This window comes from Stylophora pistillata, chromosome 1 (genome assembly GCF_964205215.1).
Source record: "Stylophora pistillata chromosome 1, jaStyPist1.2, whole genome shotgun sequence".
NCBI classification, from domain to species: domain Eukaryota; kingdom Metazoa; phylum Cnidaria; class Anthozoa; order Scleractinia; family Pocilloporidae; genus Stylophora; species Stylophora pistillata.
Window position 1 is genome coordinate 10,598,232 of NC_142519.1, and position 23,082 is coordinate 10,621,313.

Consider the following 23,082-nt stretch of genomic DNA (forward strand, 5'->3'; position numbering starts at 1 on the left):
GCCAGGATTGGAAATGACAAGGGCATCTTCATTTGATGCAGGCACCCGCTTTTTTAATCTATTCACAGTACAAGATGACTTTGACATTGGTTTTCACCACACCATTAGACTTTTATTTCATTCACACCTGTGCATTTATAAATACTACTTGTGATGAGCACTAATATGCTACATGAACTAATAAATACCTGAAATAATATTTACAATCCATCAAACCCTTATTAAAACTTAACTAGAGCCCATTATACTTAACTTCCAGTTTGAAGAGGGAGGAAAACAAATTATACTTTTTTCATCGAGTGTTATTGATAAAATAGCCAAAAGGCTTATCACTAAGAAAACAAATATTTATGAAAAAGGATAGTTATAATGTGCTGATGCCCAACATGAATGTCGTAGGATAAGGCTTATAAAACCTTCCCTATCAATCCAATTATATCCAGAGCACTAAGCTCTCTAAAACGTAGACGACATCAGGTCTCCTCAAGAAGTTCACTGCAGGAGGACAAGTGCATGGTAAATGAACAATAACATTAAAACATAACTTAATTGTAATTATTATAACAGCTAGTTCTAATAACTTGTAATCTAATAACTTGACCTGCTCAAAAAGAAAAACATCTGCTCTTCCATGCTTTGTAACCTCTAATGATAAGTTTCAAGAACTTATATACTTTGATGCTAGATGGCATCAAGGTTAATTATCACTTAGGTGAGGAAATAATTCCAACCTTGACCTTAAGTAATTTTGAACTTTTCTTACTCAGACGCCACAATGTATTAGTATGTTAGCTGCCTGGCACATCTACTTAACTTCTGACATTTGCATCAACATCTATAAATATCAACCTCTAATTAAGACAGGTTAGCATAAATTAAATTCTATCTCACCCATAGCAATTAAATTTCCCCTGTTGCAGGACCAAATCACTAAATGAAGTATTTTTTCATTTGTTTGTTTGTTTGTTTGTTTGTTTTTTAAATAAAATGTTCCTTTATCTACATGAACTCTGCTAATTCATGCAACAAGTGGTTTATATTATTATTAAAAATATCCATTTTAAAATTACATCTTAAGCAGCCATGGCAACCATTAAAGTTACATTATTTTGGTTATAAAAGTACCTATACAAGTATTTAATTCAAATTTAAGTGAAGGTACTCACTGCAGAAATTAGTAGACCTTATATAGTAATACTCCAAAATGTATGGTCACTCTTATCTGATAATAGCATATAAATGCTTATCGTTATCAAAAATAACTCAGTCATACAGTATACTTCTTGAGCATATTGAAAATGAAAATTTTTTGCATGAAGAATTTGTAAATATGATAGTAAAATTTAAACTTCACATGACAGAAATTTACAAATTAGCATACAAAATAAAACAACACCTGAAAACACTGATATATAGTTATATGGTAAAATTGTTTCCATATGTAAACAAAAGTTGCTGATATATTTACAGAATCCTCATCTCTAATGATGCTATGTGCTGTTAATACTCAACTACACAACATCATGATGTGTTTTTATGTTGTTGTCATATAATCATCAGTTGTGTTGTTATCATAAAAACTGGATCTTATTTTGACTACTCAAAACTACCTTGAAAACCTTTGGAATCAAGGAATCTGCACCACTCCAGAACACTGTGCTCCATCAAATAATTGTTATGAGATAGGAGGATACCTATCTGATGAGCGTTTACCCCAGGGTTTTTGATTCCCTGCTGTTGATCCATAAGATGAACCCATACTTGACAAAGACTTAGAGCGAGGGCCAAGACTTGGAAGTAAGGGTCGGCCGGCAACATTAATGTCGTCATGTAAATGTTTGTAGTGGAAACTACTTCCTCTAGGGCGGAATTCAGAAGTGAAGTTCTGATAGGAAAAAGTCGTAAGACCTCAGTAAAACCTCAGTAAAACCTCAGTAAGACCTCAGTAAGACCTCAGTAAAACCTCAGTAAAACCTGTGTGTAAGACCTCAGTAAAACCTTTCAAAGGGAATGTGTAAACTTCAAGGCTGCAAATAACTAACGGGCAGTCGCCGGTCACGTTGTCCAGTCAAACATGCTTTTGCTCGGACACTACCTGTTTTTGGCCGGTCAAATTTTAACAGTCTGAACTCTTGCAATAGTGAATCCAGATTGCACAGTAATCCTTTTACAACTAAAAAAAAAACTGAATCCAAGTCGGTCTGGCAATAAAAATTACAAGTCAATAATTTTACTACTCTTTACTGCAGAAGCAGCCTCGCATTGAGTACGTGGAAAGTTTACGCAAGATAGAACCGCAATTGTCCGTTTTACTTTACATCTGGCTAAATCACTTATAATTAAATATTACACCCAGAGCCCTTTTTTTTTAAGTTACAGTTGTGAATTTTTGTAAAAGAGTGGTCGGATTCTCCAGGTTTTGGGCCTTTTGCTCACTTTTTGCACTTTGCAACAAATGCTACTTGGAGTATTCTCGATGCAACAAGATTATTCTTCGTGAGGGTGCTTTCCGATCATTCAATCGATCAAACAATTGATCACTTTATTTAAGAGTAAATGATGGTATCTAGCCAAAGGTAAAACCCTCTACTAACTGGGAACACTTAAATAAAGTAAATAAAATAATGGAAGACACGATGATTTGCGGTCGTGACACGACTTGATGACATCGCGGAAATTTGTGACTGCTGGGAATTTCTCGACCACTAATTTGTCTACTTTTATATTGGTTTTTTTTTTTTGGAAACATGACTGTGTCCCTTGTGATAAGGAAACAGTTAAAAATTAAAATTTCTTTGAACGAGTTGGTAAAGGACCAGACGAGATGTCCGGCAAACCAAGGATTTGTCCGGTCAGTACCCAATTTTGACCGGACATTGTTTGTTAACCTGCCGTTATTTGCAGCCCTGAACTTAAAATTCTGAGTGTTTCTACATGTACAATTACATGTACAAGTTAAGCAATTGGAGATGAAGAGAATTTTCTAGCTAGTAATTGGTTGGGCAGAATTCTCCAGCTAAACTTCAGAATTCTCCATTTCCATGGCCTGAGCTACTTCTAATTCCCACATGGAGAATAAAATTATTGTCCCACTGTTTTACACTATAACTTGTAATAGACATGCAGTATGGCAGTGATAATTACTGTACATTTCTATATTATGCTGCATGCATTTCTATATTATTGCAGGTAACCTTCTTTTGTCTGTTGGCTTAATAATAACAGCTTCAAGCTAAGGAGAAATTTCTTAAGACAATAGTTCAATTTTCAAGCTTTCTTTGATACTCAAATGTTTTAGTCAATCATAATTATTATTATAATTATTATTATCATTGAATATTTAAACCAAATTTTAAATTTGGATTTCAACTGCTTTTTTTATGCTACCATCTCCAAAGTCAGTAAGCACTCAACTGAGTTGACCCTTACAAACTTTGCTCATCCAGGAATTCCTCTTTTAGTAAAAAACACATATGGTGTGCAAACAAACTGAGAAAGTGAATAATAAACCAAGTTGAACATAATTACAATTTACATATGATACACTTATTGCACTAGCATACAAAACTCAAGACTACAGATATCAACTGACCCCAGAGTTGTCATTCACTGCAAAAACTGGAGCAATATAGTCATCTTGGCTGCATTCATTATTTTCAGTGTCAAATATTGCTGCCATTGCCCATATGGGTAGGAGCCACCTGATAATCTGAAAAAATTGTGGTAAATTTAATTTCCAAATGATATGACCACAATGTATCCCTACAGGTTTTTTCTTCAACCACCAGGGCTCGACACTAACTTTTCAACTTACTAGCCAAGTGGTTATTGACAACTTAGATGTTACAACAATTTCAGTTTGTTTACTAGCCAAACTGGCCAGTGGAAATCGAAAACCACTGCCCAAAACTGAATTTCTACTAGTCTGTGGCTAGTGGGCTACCATTAGTGTCAAGCCCTGAAACACCACATCCGATTGCTAAAATTCTACAAAACCAGTAGATATGCTTGTGATACATCATTGCAAGTCATACTATTTCATAGAAATGAAAGGAAAAAAAATGCGTTTTCCCTCTAAATCATAGCACATAGGCTTGAGCAAATTAGTCTTTCTCAACTACTTGAAGGGTGAGTACAAAGTGACAAAAAGGCAAAGTGGAGGTGGCTATACACAACAGCAACACCAGCAACCTTGATTTTTTGGTATAATTTATTGTTTCTTTCAATTTAAGTCACTACTATAATCTGGTGGGCACCTGGAAAAACTTTCAGTTCCCACCTCAAAGAGATCGATGCTCCAAATCTCTTCAGTTACAGCATATTCACTCTACATGTCAATGTATTTCTATACAAAATTAGTTAATGACATACAAGTGAAACTTGTCTAAATTTTGATGACAATTTCAGCAGTAATTCATGTAAATTTGTTCTATGCTTGTTGATATTTGTACCAAGCAGCTTCGCATACTCTCTTCCCAACCTACCTTAACTTTTTCCACCTTATGGATTCTTATTGAGACCCTGTAAGCATAACAACTGCAACCAAATGTTCCACAAACAATTGTCAACTTACATTAACAGTGATGTACATGGCTGTGTAGCCTGCTTTACTTGATAGCTGAAACAAACAATTATTTTGAACAATTAACCTTGTTATCTCACTAAACTGCTCATTATAAAAAGTAGTTGAGAGAGGTTATAGTTAGCTCAATAGCCACCAACACAAGTTCCCAAACTGGCCACTTTCCCAGAACATTTAGTCACCAAATTTTTTTTCCCAAAGCACAGCTTGGGGTAGAGCTCAAAATTTAGCCTTTGCTTAACAGTTTAAATTACAGTAGCCCACAGGGGCAGTACAAAAATATTTTTTCCAGTACAAAAATATTTTTCCCAGTACAAAAATATTTTTCCCAGTACAAAAATATTTTTCCCAGTACAAAACTATTGATCCCAGTACAAAACTATTGATCCCAGTACAAAACTATTTATCCCAGTACAAAAATATTTTTCCAGTACAAGTGGGGAATAGGAACTAATCTCCCAAAGGTTATTGTGAGCTTCCTTGGAGCACATGTAAATACAGCGGCACCTTTGGTGGCTTGTTTTTGCCATTGCTGTAGCTTCAAAATCGTGGATCCAGCTTACAGGTATTGCCCAAAACGTGGCAGAGAGGTTTTCCTTGTAGCATCACCTGCAAAGTCTACAAGCAACACCACTGAACCGCCGGATTCGCTGAAGACGAGGAAATTTTCTTTGCCAAGCTTCAAGTCGAACAAAGCTAAAAAGGGGTCCAAGAGAAGCTCGTTTTTTTTTTAGCAAAATCAACAAACAAGACAAAGAAAAGCAAACTAGAGCCAGAAAAAGAAGTCACAATTACTGCCGATTTCTGTACCAGGATAAATATTTTTGTACTGAAATTAATACTTTTGTACTGGAATAATTCTATATTTTTGTACTGTGATAAATATTTTTGTACTGCCCCTGTGGGCCACCGTATTGAATAAATATATAACAAAGACAAAAGATTGAGTTTTTTTGTTTCAGTTTTTGCATTAAACAAAAACTTCTTACCAATACTCCTTGACAGTCATTCTTTGGTCCAGCTGCAATTTAACAGAATAATTTTCAGGAGAGTTTAACTAAAAAAAAATACATCCACCAAATGAGTTTTGAAAAATTAGGCTTGCTCACTTATAGAAGCTAATTATACAGAATGTACATGTAGATGTATGTTGCCCCAAAACTTGTGGTGGTTGTAGTAAGTGAAGGATTAGTAGTCTTACTAGTAGGCAGTATTTCTAAGCTGTACCATAAGGAAAGATAATGTTCTGAATACTTACTGATTCTCATGACGATGTCATGAACAAGGCTGACCAATGCTGATAATTCAAAAATGAAGATTATCCTTTGATGGGATAAAAAATATAAATTAAACAAATTGATAATTAAAAGCCTCACACACGAAAATGAAACAGCATTAATCTCATCACTTTAGTCCTTAGTGCTGTAGTTAACCTGCATCTCTTGCACTAGTAGCACTGAGTTTGCCAAGGGAAAATACATCAGCAGGAAAATCATGCAAAACTTTTTTGGTAATAATAATAATAATAATAATAATAATAATAATAATAATAATAATAATAATAATAATCGACTTTATTTAAAGAGGGTATACACATAACAGCTTGCGCTGATAAACCAGTGGCCCTCAAAACTAAAGTTAGTAAGTAATACATTCTAAGCCATAGAGATTAAAAATAGAACTAACTAGTCAAACAATGTAACTATTCAAAGATTATAAATACAATAAAACTAGATTATAATACAGCTTCAAAAGAATCAATGACTCTATAAGAATTTATAAAATAATTCATCAAAAAATCATTCCTAAGAGAGGAGATGCTACGTTGTTTCCTAAGCTCATTTGGAAGACTATTCCATAACTTAATACTACTAACTTGGAAAGACCTTCCTGCTTCAGTAGCATTTTGATATTTGGGACAGATCAGGTTATACTGGCCATGCCTGGTCTCTCTACCATGCAGGGAGTGATTTGTAGTTAAAGTACTTTCAATATACGTAGGGGATTCCCCATGCAGTGCCTTAATAACTTAGTGGTAATACATTTCTACCTGTGTCTTCCCAAGTTGTTTATTGTCAAGGTACTGTAACAGTTTAAGTATCTAGTCCCAAAATTTCTATATCATATCTGACATTAACTTACTGTTTCATTCCAAACAAAAAAACAAAAAAACAGATGTATTAACTTCATACACTCACCCCCATAAATCCCTTTTCTGTGCAGTCCTGTTATCTTCCAACATACTCACATTATTGAGCTCCCTGGAAATCAAACAGTTAAGCTTTGATAATTGCTCAAACTGTACACTGCAAGATTAAAAACAATTTCTGTACCCCAGCACAGAGAATATTCCATGGTCCAGTTATTCTAACAAATTTTACCCATTGTTTAAAATGGCATTGTAAGCAAACTTCAATTTAGCTGAACTTTTTATCTGAATAATTACTTTTATAAACAGTGTCAAGAGGGCCGAACGCTTATAGTGGAAGCGCACTCATCTATTTTATTTTTGTTTTATTCTATTTTATTTTTATTTTATTTTATTAGTTTCGCTGACAGGTAGGGACACTGCAACAGCTTGTGCCAATTACTGCAGGCCCAGTAAACCCACCCATCCCACCTCAGGGGAGGACATCCATCACAGTAATCTCGTTCATAGGAAATTAACATCTCCTGCCCCTAACCCTACAGGAGATGGGACCTCCATTTATTCGTCCCTATCCGAGAAGACTAGAATATCTAACCATTTCTTGATGTTATTAGAAAGGTTGAATGTTGGTCCGGCCGGGGCTCAAACCCTTGACCTCCTGGGCCTGAGGGTTTAAAAGGGGGTTTAAAGCCCTAAAAAGAGGAAGGATAGGAGAAAATAACGTGGGGTGGAGGGTTGTCATGAAATTCCCTTTGTGATGGGTACTATCAATAATGGATATGTTCAGGAACCCCACAATGATGCTAATCTTTGATAATCCTACATATTATAACACTGCCTCAAACAAAATAAGGATGTCTTTTGAGATACAAGGCCTGACTGCCACAAAATTCAAGATTCATAGAGCAAGTGCCCAAAAATTAAATATAATTATAATACCCTAAAACTTTATCACAGTTCAATAACTAACTGAATAATCTTGCATTAATAATCAAAATATAATTCTTTGACCTATATACACTACAAAAGGGTGGCTAAACCCAAGATAACCATTGGAGTTACACTGAGTATATCAGTTTGTTCCTTGCATGTAAATGTTGCATGTTAGATTATGTGCATGGTAATGCAAAAAAAATTCCTCAAAGGCTCCAATAACAGAGTGGCCATAGAAAAGTAATCTATTAATCTGAGGTAAAGAAGCTTAACATATAATGTCATTTTGGTTTATATTAGATCATGTTTGTTCACCTTGTAATTAAAATTCCTGATGCCAGGAAAACTTGGACAACAAACATTTCAGCACTTGACAAAAGCAACCATTCAGGTTCTGCAATAAAATATAAATAATTAATATTTTATAAAATCATACCTGAAATAAATGCATTAAAAGCTACACTCCCCTGGAACTTTGTAGCATTATTTTCATGCATGTTCTACCTATAACTGTACATCAATGGCACATCAGAATGCAATTATTGTGATGATTTTGTGTAAACTCCAAAGCACAATTATGCAGGAATGTCCTAAATAAAAATATCCCGACCTGGGCAGCCTATGAACAGTCACCAGAAATTTAAAAGAGGAGAGATGTTTTAAATGTTATGATTCTCTAAACAAAATGATGAGCCAAAGCTAGAGAATCCAAAGTGACAGGTGAGGGGAATAAACCAAAACCCTCTTCAGCAGGGTCATGAAGGAACAACAATATCCTAAAGATTATACCTGCACATTCTCTGTATTCATTTTTCATTGTTGCCAGTCCAACAATAGCAATGATAGCCAGGGCAATAAACACAGCTGCGACAATCTTGTTAGAGTACCTGGAAAACAATAATAAAAAAAATTAGCCACTGAATCAACAACACATTATGGAGCAAAATTCCTTTTTAGAGTTTAACACTCTATCTTTGATTTCATTAATTACGTAAGCCACAATGTATTTTACCAACAAGTGATGTCACGCTTAATCCTTATCCAACACTTCCTTTCCAGAAGAGAATAAGGAGACCGGAGCCACACAGAATTTCGAGTACCATTGGTAATTAAGATTGGAAAGTAAAGCAGGAAGCAGAGAGCAACGTAAAACGGAAAACATGAATTAATCTTAAATCTGCAACCTGTGTTTTGCAATAAAAGTCAAAGGTAAGGGCAGTGAGGGGTGACAGAGTGAAGAACATGAATTAAGATTCTGACTTCAAACTTCTCTCCCAAAACTGCATGGAGCCTCCACTCTTCTGCTCTTAAAATTCAAGTTCAGGAGACAAGTGAGCTTAGAGATCTTCATTCACTGCTGACTGACAAAGTCATTTCATGTGAGTTCAACAGAAGAGAAATGTGTTGTACCACCTGCCCTCAGAAATGATTCAAATTGTAAACAAGAACATACCTCTTAAATCTATCTTCAACTCTTATCATCCTAGCTGCTAGATGGCAATGAAAGTTTACAACCACAAGAAACTGATAGTTGGACAAAAGAAAATGAAACATATCTAATCACTGTACTGAAAAAAAAACCATTTCAGGAAGAAGCTTTCATGAATTTCTCTAGATGGATAAAGAATGATAACCTTGAGAAATCAATATTACCAGTACATGGTGTATGTATGTTTTCCGGTATGACTAGAATTTGCAAGTCCTACACTACAAGCAGTCCCTCCTCTGTCAAAAAAAAAGTGCAGTGAAAAAGAATTGATGGTGCATTGCATGGAAATTCTGCAAGTATAAGATGCTCAAAAAGTACTTTTCCTGACCCTCACTCCCAGAGTTCCACACAATACACTAGCCACCAATTATTTTTTTTTCAGCTGATTCTTTTTTGGACTTTTGCTATAGACTTTGCTGAAAAAGAACAGACTGCTTTTGGTCTAAAGTGTACAAGTTCATGCACACACATCTCAGCAACGATGCGCGACTATATGTCATTCATATTTTAGCAAACAACTCACCTGACAAGCAACTTTGATGAACTGTGTCAGTAACTGTACAGCAGTAACAGCCAAGTACAACCAGTTAAAGCCACTAAAACAATAAATGTTTTATTAAACTGTACATTTTTGCTGGCTGATTACACATGTTGTTATTGATTAACAGCTAGACCTTACATACTATCTATGTTACAAATAATTATAATTATGATCTACTTTGCCATTCCTCTGTTCAGTAAAAGAGCACAAATGACGTCAAATTTTCTTATAGTCATTTCTTTTGTAACTATCAGCCGAAGATCTAGTTGCCTACTACTGCGCTTGTATTAGATCCTCCTTTGACTACGCCTGCCCTGTGTTCCTTTATTCTTTACCTCAATACTTACAGTCAGAGTTAGAAAGAGTTCAGAAAAGAGCTCTGGCGTGTATTTTTCCGAGAATGCTGTATGGGGAAGCGTTAGAGCGTGCCTCTTTGACTTCTATCAGGGAACATCACGAAGACATTACAAAGTCGTTATTTAAATCAATCAGCGAGAATCGGAACAGTAAACTACATTACCTAATTCCTGAAGCCCATAGCCCTCATTATAATTTAAAGCGCCAAAGAACGTACAATGTACCAGCAGCCAAGCCAAAGTGTTTTGCCAATTCGTTTTTCGTAAAGGGTGCGGCTGTAGAGAACTTTTAATAGAACTTTAAGTCATCACATTTTATATTTGTATAGTAGTAGTTTGTAAAAAAAATTGCACAATTCAGTATTTTTACAGCGATGTGATTTTAATAAACCAGTCTATCTATCTATCTATCTATCTATCATATCACATCACTATTGATGTGGAATCAGCCAGTCTTACCAAAGAAAGCATTCCACAATCCCACTGTAGAATACAATATACTGATTTGGCAGGGAGTGGCGATGAGAGTGGAGCTTATGAAGCTATATTACAGGAAAAAATAGATTAAATTATAATTATTAATAATTTGTAATTATCTTATTAACGTTATTATCATTTGTAGTTCTGTGACATTTAAATTGGTTTGGGTTTTGATTCTCTAAGTTCTGCTGAGCATAACAAGAAAGTAAAATGCTATTATCCAGTAATTAGCCAGAAGAAAAAGTTGTGTCCAAGCAAGCAGCCGTTATAGAGTAGAGGGTCATTAAACATTCCTTAAAATGACTGTATGATAAGCTGGTCTGCCTGCTATCAGTGATGCAAGTTTCTAATATCTTGGATGTGAGTGAGATAAAACTACATTAGAGAGGATTTTAAATAAAGACTATAATAGGCTATAATGGACAATGAAATATAACAGACAACAACAGACTAACAGTAAAGAACTACCCACTTTCTTTCATCCTTTCACATTTCCAATACCAACCCCTGAAAATACTTACATTGAAGAAATAAATATAACATACAAATGACAACCTGACGACTTAAAATTACCTTCACAACACAGACAATACAAGTGATGATGGCCAATATTGTTAAACTGGTGTCCCTAACAGTGAGAAAGGGGTAAGTATGTCAGTTTGAGGTCTTCACATTTTTTTTAACATAAAAATATATATTTTCAAAATCATTCGGAATTAGTACCTCACACATGAAGTAGTGTTGAATGTCTTGAAACATCCAGTATAAGCCAGGGAATGTATTATAGAATCATTTCCATTAGACATGATTGGAATAGTTCAACAATGCCCTCCTGCAAGTAATGGAAATTTATTGATATATAAAATGGTAATCCAACTAAAAGGATGGCAATTTGGTCTCAAATCATACCCTCGATTTCAAAATTGAACATTCAAGCAGCACGAGTTCATTTTAAAATCACAAGTATGATATCAGACCACACAAAGTTCAGTTACCACTTTAATTCATTCATTTTGGAATTCCAAACTTTCATCACCAAAATGCAGGATTTTAGTCAGTTCAAATAATTTGTTGACCTAGTACTGAGCCACTTCATAAAAAGTAGAACTGGAAAAAGAAAAAAGAAATATTTTGAGGGCAAAAGTTGCAAAATTTGCCACACAAGGGCTTAAGGTCTTTCATTTCCTGCAATTTAGTTCATTATTTCAACCAAGCCCTGAATTATGATTGGCTGTTTAGTCTAAGTGTTGCTCTCTTGTTGGCTAGGAGAAAGATGCAATTTAGAGCAAAATGTAATAAATAAAAAAAAATATATATTAAAAATTGCACTGCTGAGAGCCAATCAGATTGCAAAGATCACTAGTGATTTCAAAGTGGACGTAATTAAAATCTAAATGGAAACTTATCAACCTGAAGTCATTTCAGGCAGGTCAGTAGTGGCCCATGAATGAAGTTGAAAATAATATGCAATAGAATGTAGTCTAAATCTACTTCTTGACTTAACCGTGGTGAGACTTCACCCTTCCCGGCGCAGAACAATTCTCTAAGGGTCTGATTACATGAGCCGGACTGGCCCTGTTAGCCGGGCTGATTTCTTTTGTTTTGGAGGGCCTGATTACATGAGCCGAGCTGGCCCGGTTAGCCGGGCTGATTTCTTTTGTTTTCACGCTTTGGCGAACACCAAAACAAAAGAAATCAGCCCGGCTAACCGGGCCAGCCCGGCTCATGTAATCAGGCCCTAACAATAATAATCCTGGTGATTTAAAATCAATGCCCAATAAGGGAACCAACATGAGATGAAGCCACCGAAAACCACAGGAAAAGAAAACAAATAAACCCTACTTGGAAATACTTAAATACCGGGAAAAGCTACAAGTTTTCACTTGATCCAAAGAATTAAACGTTTTGACCTTTCAAGCGCAAAGTAAAGCAGAACAAAGTCGACGTCTCGGCCTACTGTACTTTCACATTACTTGCATTGTATAATCCATACGCATTTAATTCAGCTTCTGAACTTTATACTTCTTTAGTACGTCAAACAACATTCCAAGGTAAAATAAATTCAAGAGCACTATCCGTTTAGTCAAAGCTCACAAATTTGGCGTTGTCGAGGAGCCAACACAGGTCAAACAGTATTCACAATTCTTTCCTCACGCGCGGCGTGATGAAAAATAATAATGAGGATTAACTGTTGAATGAAAACTATTTTCCTTCAGCATCCCCGAAAATTTCAAGTACTCACCTATGGAATACCGTACTTATGATACAAAGTAGTGGTCACAGAGGCGTAAATCTCTCATAAAACCACCAGGAAACAGCTCAACATGCCCCTCCATTTCAAGCCCCCAGACAAAATCACAAATACGACCACACAGACAACAACAAACTGATCCTCACCAGTGTAGGGAGAGGTGAAAAAACATTAATGTATTAATGAAATCCTTCTGAGAAAAAAATTCACTTACCTAACGAGGTGTTATCTTAAACGCGAAAAATACACAAGTAAGTTTTTCCATTCAGCGTTCTAAATCATCACAGAAGATATTGCTCTTAACATCTCGGCTTCCCCCAGGGGAGGCTACTTGGTACTGTTCTTTATTTCCAGACAAAATGTGCCAGGTTCCTAAGGTACATCATTTAAAAACATCAATAACAGTTTCGGCCTGAGAAGGAATTTTGTTATTCTTTGAATATGACGCGACGAAACGAAATATTCCATCTAGATTTTAACCAAGACCAAGGTGAATTTTTACTATCTGAGTTTCTGGGTGATTTCTCTCATAAGAACAACGGATTCTTGAAATATCCGCTCAACTTCATCACCGGTGCTGTCTCGAGAAATGCTTCGTGAGAAATCTCCAACTTATGTTCTCTTAAAATGGTTGGCAGAACCTTTCCCTGATGGATTTGATAGACTCTTGTGATGCTTGTCTAAAGCAGCGAAAGTAGGCTTTTAGTGGAATGATGATGTCGGTGAAACGAAAATTTACTATATTTAACTCTGACTGTAACATCAATGTCTTCATCAATGTAGGTTGTTTTAGCTGTACCATGGATGGAGAGCTTAGAATTTATAACGTAGAGCCTCTGTCAGAAAAGGCTCGTGTTGGTAAGTCAATCTATAACGTGGTTATTCTCCTAAAATCTCTGTTTTTATTTTCACGTGTAAAATCATGAGTAATGGTTGTGATTTATATAATTACTCGTTTGTAAGACTCATATGTCATAAATGTCTTGTGAAATCATTGAATGTTATCTTAGGCTGTATCTTTAGTACAGAGATAAACATGTAGTATTTACGAATTTATTGAGGCATAAATACTGGCGATCTTAGGGAATAAGAGTGTGGAACACAGCCTCGTGATTAGCTGATTTACACACTCACAGACATGCCGATGTTTGTAAATGATTATTTTAAAAAGTATCATTACGTTTATAGATCTGAATGAGCCATTCCAGATATCTCAGGCTCACATGTTGCATAGATGTAACCTAATAGCCATAGTAGGAACTGGACCAGGAGCAAGGTTTTTTAATGACAAAGGTAAAATACTTAATATTGGTAGTGACTGTATGTGAGAGGTTCCTTTTTAAGGATGCTACGAACATTGTCTTCCTTGTACAGTGGTTTTACGCGGTGAATGACACAGGCATGCTCAGAGAAAAAGAACTCCAAGTCCTCCCAATGGGAGTCGAACCTACCATCTTTTGATTAGTAATTCAGATGCTCTACCATTGAGCCATACGAGACTCAATCATGGCAGGCTGGGCCATCTAGCTTTCTTGTTGGTAGAAAAAGTATGTCTCATATTTTGGAAAGTTTTGAAGCAGCTCGTGGGTAGAGTCTCGCAGGTGCTACACAGTACAATAACAAAATCATGTGACTCATGTTTCTCAATTAAAAAATGATAAATTTTTAAATATATTATTTTCAAGCTGCATTTTACTTTGAAAACTTAGTGCTAGCTTGCTTGAAAAATCTTAGACTTACAGAAAGTACAATTCAATTAATTTATAAACAGATTTTTGTGTTATATGTTGAATACATCAGTTTGATGACACTAAACTCAAACATCCTTGTGACAAGCAATCTTAAAGGGTACAAATTTCAACTACAGAGCTAATTTAATTTCCTAGATTGTGAAATTAAGTCAGTTCATGTTTGATCAAGTGATTTAACCTGTGGATTGATTAATTACCTCCCTTTTGTCTACTTCTTTTTTATTGTTCCAACATGAGTTTAAATTAAAAGTTACACGTGAGATGTAACCTGTTACATAAGTTTTGAACCCCTGAATTGAAAGTTGATTCTTTGTTTTGCATGAATTCTACATATAATTTTTCAATTTTGTTGATTTTTAGTGTACATTTGGGATGATATGTTAAAAAAGCTTGTAATTGAACTCTCATTTGGTTGTCCTGTTGTAAGCATCAGGTTAAGAAGAGACAAGTAAGTTTTTGTTTGTTTACAAAGTACATGACTCACTGGGGGAGGACTAAGGACAGAGATGGATGAGAAGTGGAGGGGAGGCTATAAAATATCTGGCAATACAGCAGTATATCAAGAACAAGTGACACTAGACACTTACATTGCTGCTGACAATTTTTTTATTCAAAGACATGAGATTTTTACCAAAATAGAGGTGCTAGGCTGAGCATTCCTGTTATATCTGAAGAAACCCTAAGATTTTTCAAGGCAGCTAGTACAGTAAATATTATGAAGAACTGTAATTACAAACTCATCATCTCTAAGTGTTCTCCCTTCCAATATCACAAGAGGGGGGAAAGTATAATCCTTCACAGGGATTATCTTCCTTCTTGCATTGATTGTATCATGTTAAGACAAGTGAATACCCTCTGTAGATGTCAATAATTTTCTGGTGTAACAATTTATACCTTTCAGGCTTTTTGTAGTTTTGAAGACAAGGATCCAAGTATTTTCATTTCCTAAAGATCCAAATTTGCTGTTTTACTTTGACACAAAAGAAAATCCTAAAGGTACACTTTTCATTAAATCATAAAAGACAGTTATAGTCTTTGTGGATGTCTTGGTTGTAAAATTATTTTTACTTCACATGTTTGAGTCTCACACATTCACAGGTCTTTGTGAAGTTTGTCCAAGTATTGACAGGCCCCTATTGGTTTTTCCTTCACGCAAATGTGGCAGTATACAGCTTGTGGTATGCAAAAAAACTAGGTGTTTTGTTTATCCTTTACTTGGTACAGGCATTTAGATACATGACTGTATAAGTTTCAAAATGATGACTACCGGTAGTTAATTTTAATATAAGCTTTAGAGATGTAAATTAACTCAGCAATGATATCATAAAGGAACTCACTCAGGAACATTGGTCTAACTAGCCCAGTATATAATTATAGAGGGGTGTTAGTACAAACAGCTTCTCCATTTTTGTCTTTTTCATATCTAATCATGATATGCAAGGCTTTTTGATGAAAAGTATCTATCTAGATTTCTTATTTATTTAACATATTTTGTGCCATCCATTTCATGGTTACAGCCGCCTTTCCTACCACTAGTCACCTATTAAAAGTTTACTAAAACCCAGGATGAAAAAGAAAAATTTGGTATCTCCAAGCAGCCATGTAATATTATCACATAAACACCAGTGAAATACTAATTAAAATCATTTCACTTTATCATTAAATCATTTCACATAGCAACAGAGATCTCTTCACATGTGAAGATATCAGATATCGTGTTTTTGCATGAAAGCCCACTTGGTATTTCATTTGTGTTTACATAATATTTAGCTATGTGTCTCAAATAAGATTGTCCAGTCATTTCCATCTGTCTGCTTACTCTCAGTGAGTTTAAATCATCAAATGAGTTTGCCCAATCTACAACTAATTTTGGTGAGGTATTACAGTCACTCTTTTTTTGTTCAAATTTGTATGTAGCTCAGGCTATTCCATGTTCTCTGCTTGCTTCACAGGATCTGACCAATAGACAACCAGATACTTCAACAGCACCATTTACAATTAATGCCCATCAAGGTGAACTTGCATGTCTGGCTGTTAACCAACAGGGTACTCAAGTGGCCACAGCTTCAGTCAAGGTGGGTTTTATTCTCTCCTGGTTAGTTTTGGAAATGGGTGTTTAGTTACTCCCAGCATCTCCAACAGTTTTTACTTTAGAAGAAACTCTCCCCTGTCTCTCCAACATAAAGGCTTCAGGGCCGTAGCCAGACTTCAGAACAAGGCGAGGCAAGTCTCGAGTGCTGAAGGTGCGAGCCGCTAGGGGGGTCTTGGTGCATGTCCCCCCCCCTCCCCAGAAAATTTTGAAATCTAGAGGCTCAGAAATGCTCTTTTAGGCATTTTCTGCAGCATTTTTCTTCAAAAAAGTCAATCTAGGGCAAAATCAAGATGAGGCAATTGCCTTGTTTTGCCTCATGCTAGCTACGGCTCTGGGCTTGCTCTTAAAATGATGGGAAGGTAGAGTTCTCTGCTGGCTGCAGAAACAAGTATCACTCAACAAGCCCCATAGAGAAGTACCCAGCTCAGCAGACCCTCTGTCTGCCTTTTTTTTTCCTTTTCTCTTTCCAATTTCCATTTTTTTGGGTGATGGAATATTTTTGTACCCATTTCACTTACTGAGAGAATGCCCTCCCTTGCTAGAAGTTTACAAAAGGGTAGCAACTTTAGTGTGGAAAATTGAAGGAAATGACCTAATTCAAATCCTCTGATAGCAGATTTAGTGATGTACTCCAGACAAAACAAAGTAAAACTTCCTAACCAAAGTGCTTCTTCAGTCATAGCTTGATATCACAAGATATATATTAGGTGATGTACTGTTTAAATACATGTAAAGAGGGAAACTCTTTTCTATAGAAGAGAAATGGAAGGGGTACCTTGAAGCAGAAAAGTGATATTAAGGAGAGTTAAGGTTTTGAGGTCAAAGTGGAATATACACATACAATGTTTTGATTGATTAGGTAAAAGTAAAATTGCGTCCAATACCCAAATCAAATAAAAGTGGTCTAAACTTGGTTATTTTGTTTTCCTTTCTTTCTTTTTTCACAGGGTACACTTATTCGTGTGTTTGACTCACAAACCAAAACCTTACTGGTAGAGTTACGACGGGGAGCAGATCCTGCTACTCTGTACTGGTTAGTGATTTCTTAAATGTAGTCAGTCATGTAGTTTATCTTGAACTTAAAATATTAACAGGAAATTGTGTTCTCTTGGCAGCATCAATTTCAGCCACGACTCTGCATATCTGTGTGTTTCCAGTGATAAAGGAACAGTTCATATCTTTGCTCTGAAGAACACTTCTTTGAACAAGAGGTCAAGGTAATGGATATTGCCAAGGCTCTGCACTCTACTGGCTACTGCCTCTTTTTTCTTTTTCTTTTTTTTTTTTTCATGTTGCCATCAAATTATCATATCATGTTGCCATCAAATTATCATATCATGTTGCCATCAAATTATCATATTTTAAGGCTGCTATCCTCCCGTACCTCACCTACTGCCATCTCACCTGGCATTTTTGCCGAGCAAATGACAAGAGAAAACTTGAACGCACTCAGGAGAGGGGTTTGCATGCAGTCTTCAGAGATAGTAAATCTACATATGAGCAATTGCTTAAGAAGGCTAATTTAAAATCTCTTTATGAAAGAAGGCTACAGGATATAGCTTGTTTTATGTTTAAAGTGAGGCATAATCTATGCCCACCGGCTGTCAAAAATTTGTTTTCATTGAAAAGTTCCTCTTACAACCTCAGAAGCGCAGATTTCCACATTCCTAGGTTTAATACTGTTACTTATCGCATGGAAAACATTCCCTAAGATATATTGGCCCTTTGCTGTGGAATCGACTTTCAACTAACATAAAAACCTCACCTTCTCTACAATCTTTTTAAAAAACAGATCTGTTTAACTAACCTTTCGTCTAAATTAGAATATGATTGTGAGAACTGTGTTTTATGTAGCACTTGAACAATTAGCTGGCTCAGGGAACGCTCTATGTGTTTATTTGATTTAATAATGAGTATTAAATAAGGTAGTTTAAACTTTTAGTTCTTAATGTTAATGACGTATTTAAATTTTATCTGTAAATAGTTAAATTAGTTGAATTTTAACTTATTGTATTGAGTTTAGGTGTCCCCTATTAGTAGAGGGCTTCTTACCCTCGGCTAGATCGATTTGACACATAAATAAAGTTTTTCATTCATTCATTCATTCTAGATCAAAATCAGAAGCGGCTGAGTTCCTGAAATTTGTTTAAACCAGTTTTAAGCATGAAATTTAAAGATACCAACACAGCCAATAAAGATCAAGGAGTTGTACCCTCTTGAAAACCAAAAGTGCCTTGATTTTGTTTTTGTTTTTGTTTTTTTTTTTCAGCCTTGCAAAAATGGGTTTTCTGGGGCAGTACGTGGAATCCCAGTGGGGTTTGGCAAACTTTACTGTGCCAGCTGAACAACCTTGTATCTGTGCCTTTGGGTCTGGCAGTTCTGTTGTTGGTGAGTATTCATAGTCTCATGTAAGATCAAGATCCAGAATGTTATCGACACCATGGCTCCAGTTTCTCAGTAACAAGAGTCACGTTAAATGGATTTTGTCTCGCACGCAAGTTAACTCGAAGAAGAATTGTAGTTTTGAGACTTGAAATCAACATTTACAGAGTACTCTTTGTGAACTTCCTGTCGTCCTGAAAAATGGAACGGAAAGTGGCGAGTGCTTACAAAAATTTTTTTTTGGAGGGAGGGGGGGGGGGCGTGGGGGCGGGGTGGAAAGAGACTGCACTTTACTCACTCCCTCGTGGGTTCTCTAACAAGCGAGATCTTTGTTCAACTGACATATATGTCAATCATTTGATTGGTTACGTAAGGCCTACTTTAACTTTCCGAAGGACTATCAAATGATTTTTAAACCAGTCAAAGCCTAAGTTAGGTCAAAAAAGTATTTTAAAAACTTTTTGAATATGGAAACTATACGAACAGCGACTTGCGATTGCAATCCTTTTTTATTTTCCTACTATGCAGCTGTATGTGTCGACGGTACCTTTCATAAGTACGTGTTTACTCCAGACGGCAACTGTAACCGGGAGGCTTATGACGTGTTTCTGGAGTTAGGCGATGACAACGAATTCTGAAAGTATGAGTGGATAATTTGGACGAGAGATCTTCTCCCCAGAAAACGATACATATATCTTGGAGGAAATGTATTTATGACAAGAATAAGAAACTTTCAGCGTGAAACGCGATGGAACTTGGGACATAATATTATTATGGATGGAAACTTACGGAGCATAGTGTTTGAGGCATCTGAAACTCGCGCATGACTTTTACGGTGCACGTGGCTCTGTGCTAGCGATAGCTTTTGGTTATGACAAAATGACAGGATTTAGTCTGAATTTTAGAAATGCTGTATATTAGAAAAGAGACATCGAAGCTAAACGTGTATATAGAAATATGCCTACCTGTACATAGATTGAATTAAAAGGGGTTGCGTATGGCACCGGGAGCTTTCCATTTTTAGAAACTTTGCATGATTGTGCCTAGTTATGTGGTCATGGATCTAACAGGGTAATCATGTGTGGACAAAAATACAGGATGTTGCATTCCATAGGTAGTTTCCTTTCTTCACTAAGTCGGCATGGCTTGTTTGAAAATGGTGTCCGCTGTATTTTCATCGTGATCACTTATTTCCTTACGGCATAGTTTTTTTTTCCACTGATCTGCTTTCAATTATTACATTATTTGTTAATTTCACCAACGGGCAAATTCTACTTGCCGATCCTTTTGTTTAAAAACTGTTTTGCCAATCTACATGCCTCTACTTTTGGGGGAAGGAACCATGGCTCACTATACATCAGTATATTTAATTTTTAATTGGACAATTCATTTTTGTCGAGTTTCCCTTGTGAAAACGCCAACTCAGTTTCTAAAAATGGCACTCTTCAAGGAAAAGAAGCTCAGATTAACAAACGACAAAAAAGGTGGTTCAAAATTAAAGTTGTTCATAAAACCTTGTTTGGGTCAATCCTGCATACAAGACATAGATTAGATTTCACTGATATATTCCTCCGCGGTAACCTTCATCAGACGGCACCTGCCATACCGTTAATTCTTGCAAACACCTGTCGAGACTTTGGCTTTATTTGAATTTCAAACAGCCACTAATTACAGCTTTAACTTTGCATTCGACTTCAAAACATGCATGGATTTTAAGCTTTTAAACTGGTAAAAAAAACACGTAGAGGGAACATTGAAAATCTGATCTGCTAAATGCACCTTCGGAAAGAAGTGAAAGTGGTGTGAACATAGCGGATTCTCTGAGAACAATTAAGACGTTAGAGTTTTCTAAAAGGAAATATAATCGCCTCAAATTTCAATCAGGGCGATAAATATTGTCGACCGCAATTGGAGGAAAATAGAAAGACTTTTATTACTGTCGAGGAAGAGGGTGCTGGAAATTCAACTGATGCAAACAAAAGTTTTTTACCAGCTGATGTGTGTTTTATTTTGAATTTGCAAGGAAAAAGGTTGACAGCGTCATCGATGATGATTATTAGAGTAAACAAAAGAGAATAATCAGGAAAATCATGAAGTTAAACACGCAACGTACTTCTGAACTAGAAAACGGACGACCACAAGACTACTCCGTGGAAACTCAACCGAAAGAAGGAAACAACTTGTCCAGAAAAACAGACGAAAGAATGGAAAGAGATTTAACAAGGTACGGATGGAGGAGATCGCACATTTGGTTTATAGCCGAATATAATCCTCCTGATAATAATAATTTTCCAGGGACACAACGAAACTTCAACGAAGAAAGACAAGGAAATATTGAGGAACCTGTAAACGCCCATGTCGAAGAAATGCGAGGACATTTTAATTCGAAATTTAACAATCGAAAGCCACTCTCTTTGCACCCACCAGTCACCATGGCAACAGACACCTCACCCATGCTTCGAAAATTGAAACAAACTGTTCCCGAGGAAACAGAGAAGATTGTGAGAAGTCTACAGAAAATTCGCTTCCAGAGAGAGAAGAAAGGCACGGAAAGACTTTTTCCACATCGACAAGTTCCTAAGACTATAGGCGAGAAAAGCATAAAACTGGCACGTGACAACAACACTCTTCCGGAAGTTCTTTCTAGACGGCGCTCTCGAGAAGAAGAAGACAAGCGTCATTATCTACCAAGACTGGATCTCCAAGTTTTGTCCGCTCCGTCTTCGCGTTTTTCGATCAATTTGGATAAAGCCTCTTCGTGCGGTCGTGCTGGTGAGGGCGACGAGCTTGCGAGCCGTAAAAGTATACTTGCGTGGAGTGCATGCGTAGTTCCAGCTACGCTTGTGGATTTTCCAGGGCGTAAGCGATTGCCGTTGATGACGTCACTTAGAAAGTCTCGCAAGCGAGTCAAAGACAGCTCGGTAGACGCAGTGTCCAAGCCGCTTAGCTATAGGGAGCATAGTGCTCAGTTATTACCCCGATCATCTATGGACAAACCTTTGTCCTCCACGAGACTCTTATATCCTTCACATCATGGATACTGATATGGATCAGCCCCTTTTTCCGAATGTTATTTAAAAAAAAAAAAAGGTCAAATCCTTCATGTCCTGGTGTAAAAAGACTCGAAGAAACATAGAGCTGATGGCTTGTAATTCCTACTAGGAAAACGCTGTGAAAATGTAGCTGCGGTCTTTTCGAGACCGAGATTACTATTGAGTCCTTTGTAAAGAAGGATCAATGCGCGAAATGCGAGGGTCTGAAGTTCGAATGTTCAAGAGGTATTTTGAAGGCTTTTTCTCCTTGCCCCTCCAGCTCTTGACAAAGGAAAGTCAAATCATCCTTTATGCTACGACCGAGCTCTCATTCAACCAACTTCCTTTTTTTATTAACCCAAAGCCGGTGACTACTATCTTATTTCCTCTTTTAACTCCCAAATCACAGGTTAAGGTCACGTTAATGTTAGCAAAGGAAATGATCACCAACCGCAGAAGCTCTGGGGAAGTATGGAGAATATCGTACTGATGTTAGGCTGTAAAAGTTTAATTTAACTATCCTTAAGCTGATAAGCAACCGTTTTGAAATTGGAAATAAAAACACTTGAATACCGAAAAAAGCTGTTACAACTGACATGCATGGGTTACCCTTTCATTTCCTGGCTGGCTGAGCTATTTGAAATCAGAGAAAAAACAAAGAACCTCGGTCATTGACCATCTCTAGTCGGTTCCAGCCAAGAGTTAGGAACTCGAGCTCAGGAAAGTCCTGTCGAGTAATTGCTAATGAGTAGCACAATACTATTTAACAAATGGTAAACACCACAGCGTACACTATTGAGTTATGGATGCACGCGGGAGGTTGCTAAGCACGAAAGAAGCATGAGAGTCGCTCGAGGCGATAGCCGAGAGCGACTCTAGCTTCTTGAGTGCTTAGCAAACCACCTAAGTGCATCCATAACTCAACAGTGTACGCTGTGGTGTTTACCATTTGTTTTATAACATAACATTGATACATTGTAGCTAAAGAGTTCCCTTTTATTTAACAAATCTTACGCGACCAGAAAAAACAAGCGCGCGCGGAAA

The 23,082-nt window shown here is 36.5% G+C and overlaps 3 protein-coding genes across 4 annotated transcripts; 2 read left to right on the plus strand and 1 right to left on the minus strand.

The window, feature by feature from the left end:
• Window positions 1-90: 90 nt before the first annotated feature.
• Window positions 91-13,097, minus strand: LOC111322044 (uncharacterized). 2 transcript variants are annotated; one of them, XM_088735967.1, is made up of 14 exons: window positions 12,996-13,097; window positions 11,254-11,362; window positions 11,104-11,158; window positions 10,510-10,592; window positions 9,677-9,749; window positions 9,118-9,188; window positions 8,454-8,551; window positions 7,980-8,058; window positions 6,781-6,843; window positions 5,841-5,905; window positions 5,572-5,603; window positions 4,574-4,618; window positions 3,593-3,709; window positions 91-1,885 (listed from the first exon to the last, which is right to left on the minus strand). In XM_088735967.1, exons 2-14 carry the CDS (start codon window positions 11,334-11,336, stop codon window positions 1,676-1,678), a joined length of 1,074 nt encoding a protein of 357 aa, XP_088592093.1. In that variant the 5' UTR covers window positions 11,337-11,362; window positions 12,996-13,097; the 3' UTR covers window positions 91-1,675. The 2 variants fall into 2 exon arrangements, with proteins under 2 accessions (XP_088592093.1, XP_022780816.1); XM_022925081.2 differs by lacking the exon at window positions 12,996-13,097 and adding an exon at window positions 12,773-12,899.
• Window positions 13,098-13,136: 39 nt separating this feature from the next.
• Window positions 13,137-20,033, plus strand: LOC111322045 (WD repeat domain phosphoinositide-interacting protein 4). Its single transcript, XM_088735976.1, has 11 exons — window positions 13,137-13,271; window positions 13,565-13,639; window positions 13,970-14,074; window positions 14,893-14,980; window positions 15,434-15,528; window positions 15,631-15,710; window positions 16,485-16,607; window positions 17,572-17,657; window positions 17,740-17,841; window positions 18,894-19,012; window positions 19,535-20,033. Exons 1-11 carry the CDS (start codon window positions 13,223-13,225, stop codon window positions 19,642-19,644), a joined length of 1,032 nt encoding a protein of 343 aa, XP_088592102.1. The 5' UTR covers window positions 13,137-13,222; the 3' UTR covers window positions 19,645-20,033.
• A 143-nt stretch (window positions 20,034-20,176) lies between these two features.
• On the plus strand, window positions 20,177-22,619 carry LOC111322046 (uncharacterized). Its single transcript, XM_022925083.2, has one exon. The coding sequence runs from the start codon at window positions 21,097-21,099 to the stop codon at window positions 22,048-22,050; it is 954 nt and encodes a 317-aa protein (XP_022780818.1). The 5' UTR covers window positions 20,177-21,096; the 3' UTR covers window positions 22,051-22,619.
• Window positions 22,620-23,082: the final 463 nt, after the last annotated feature.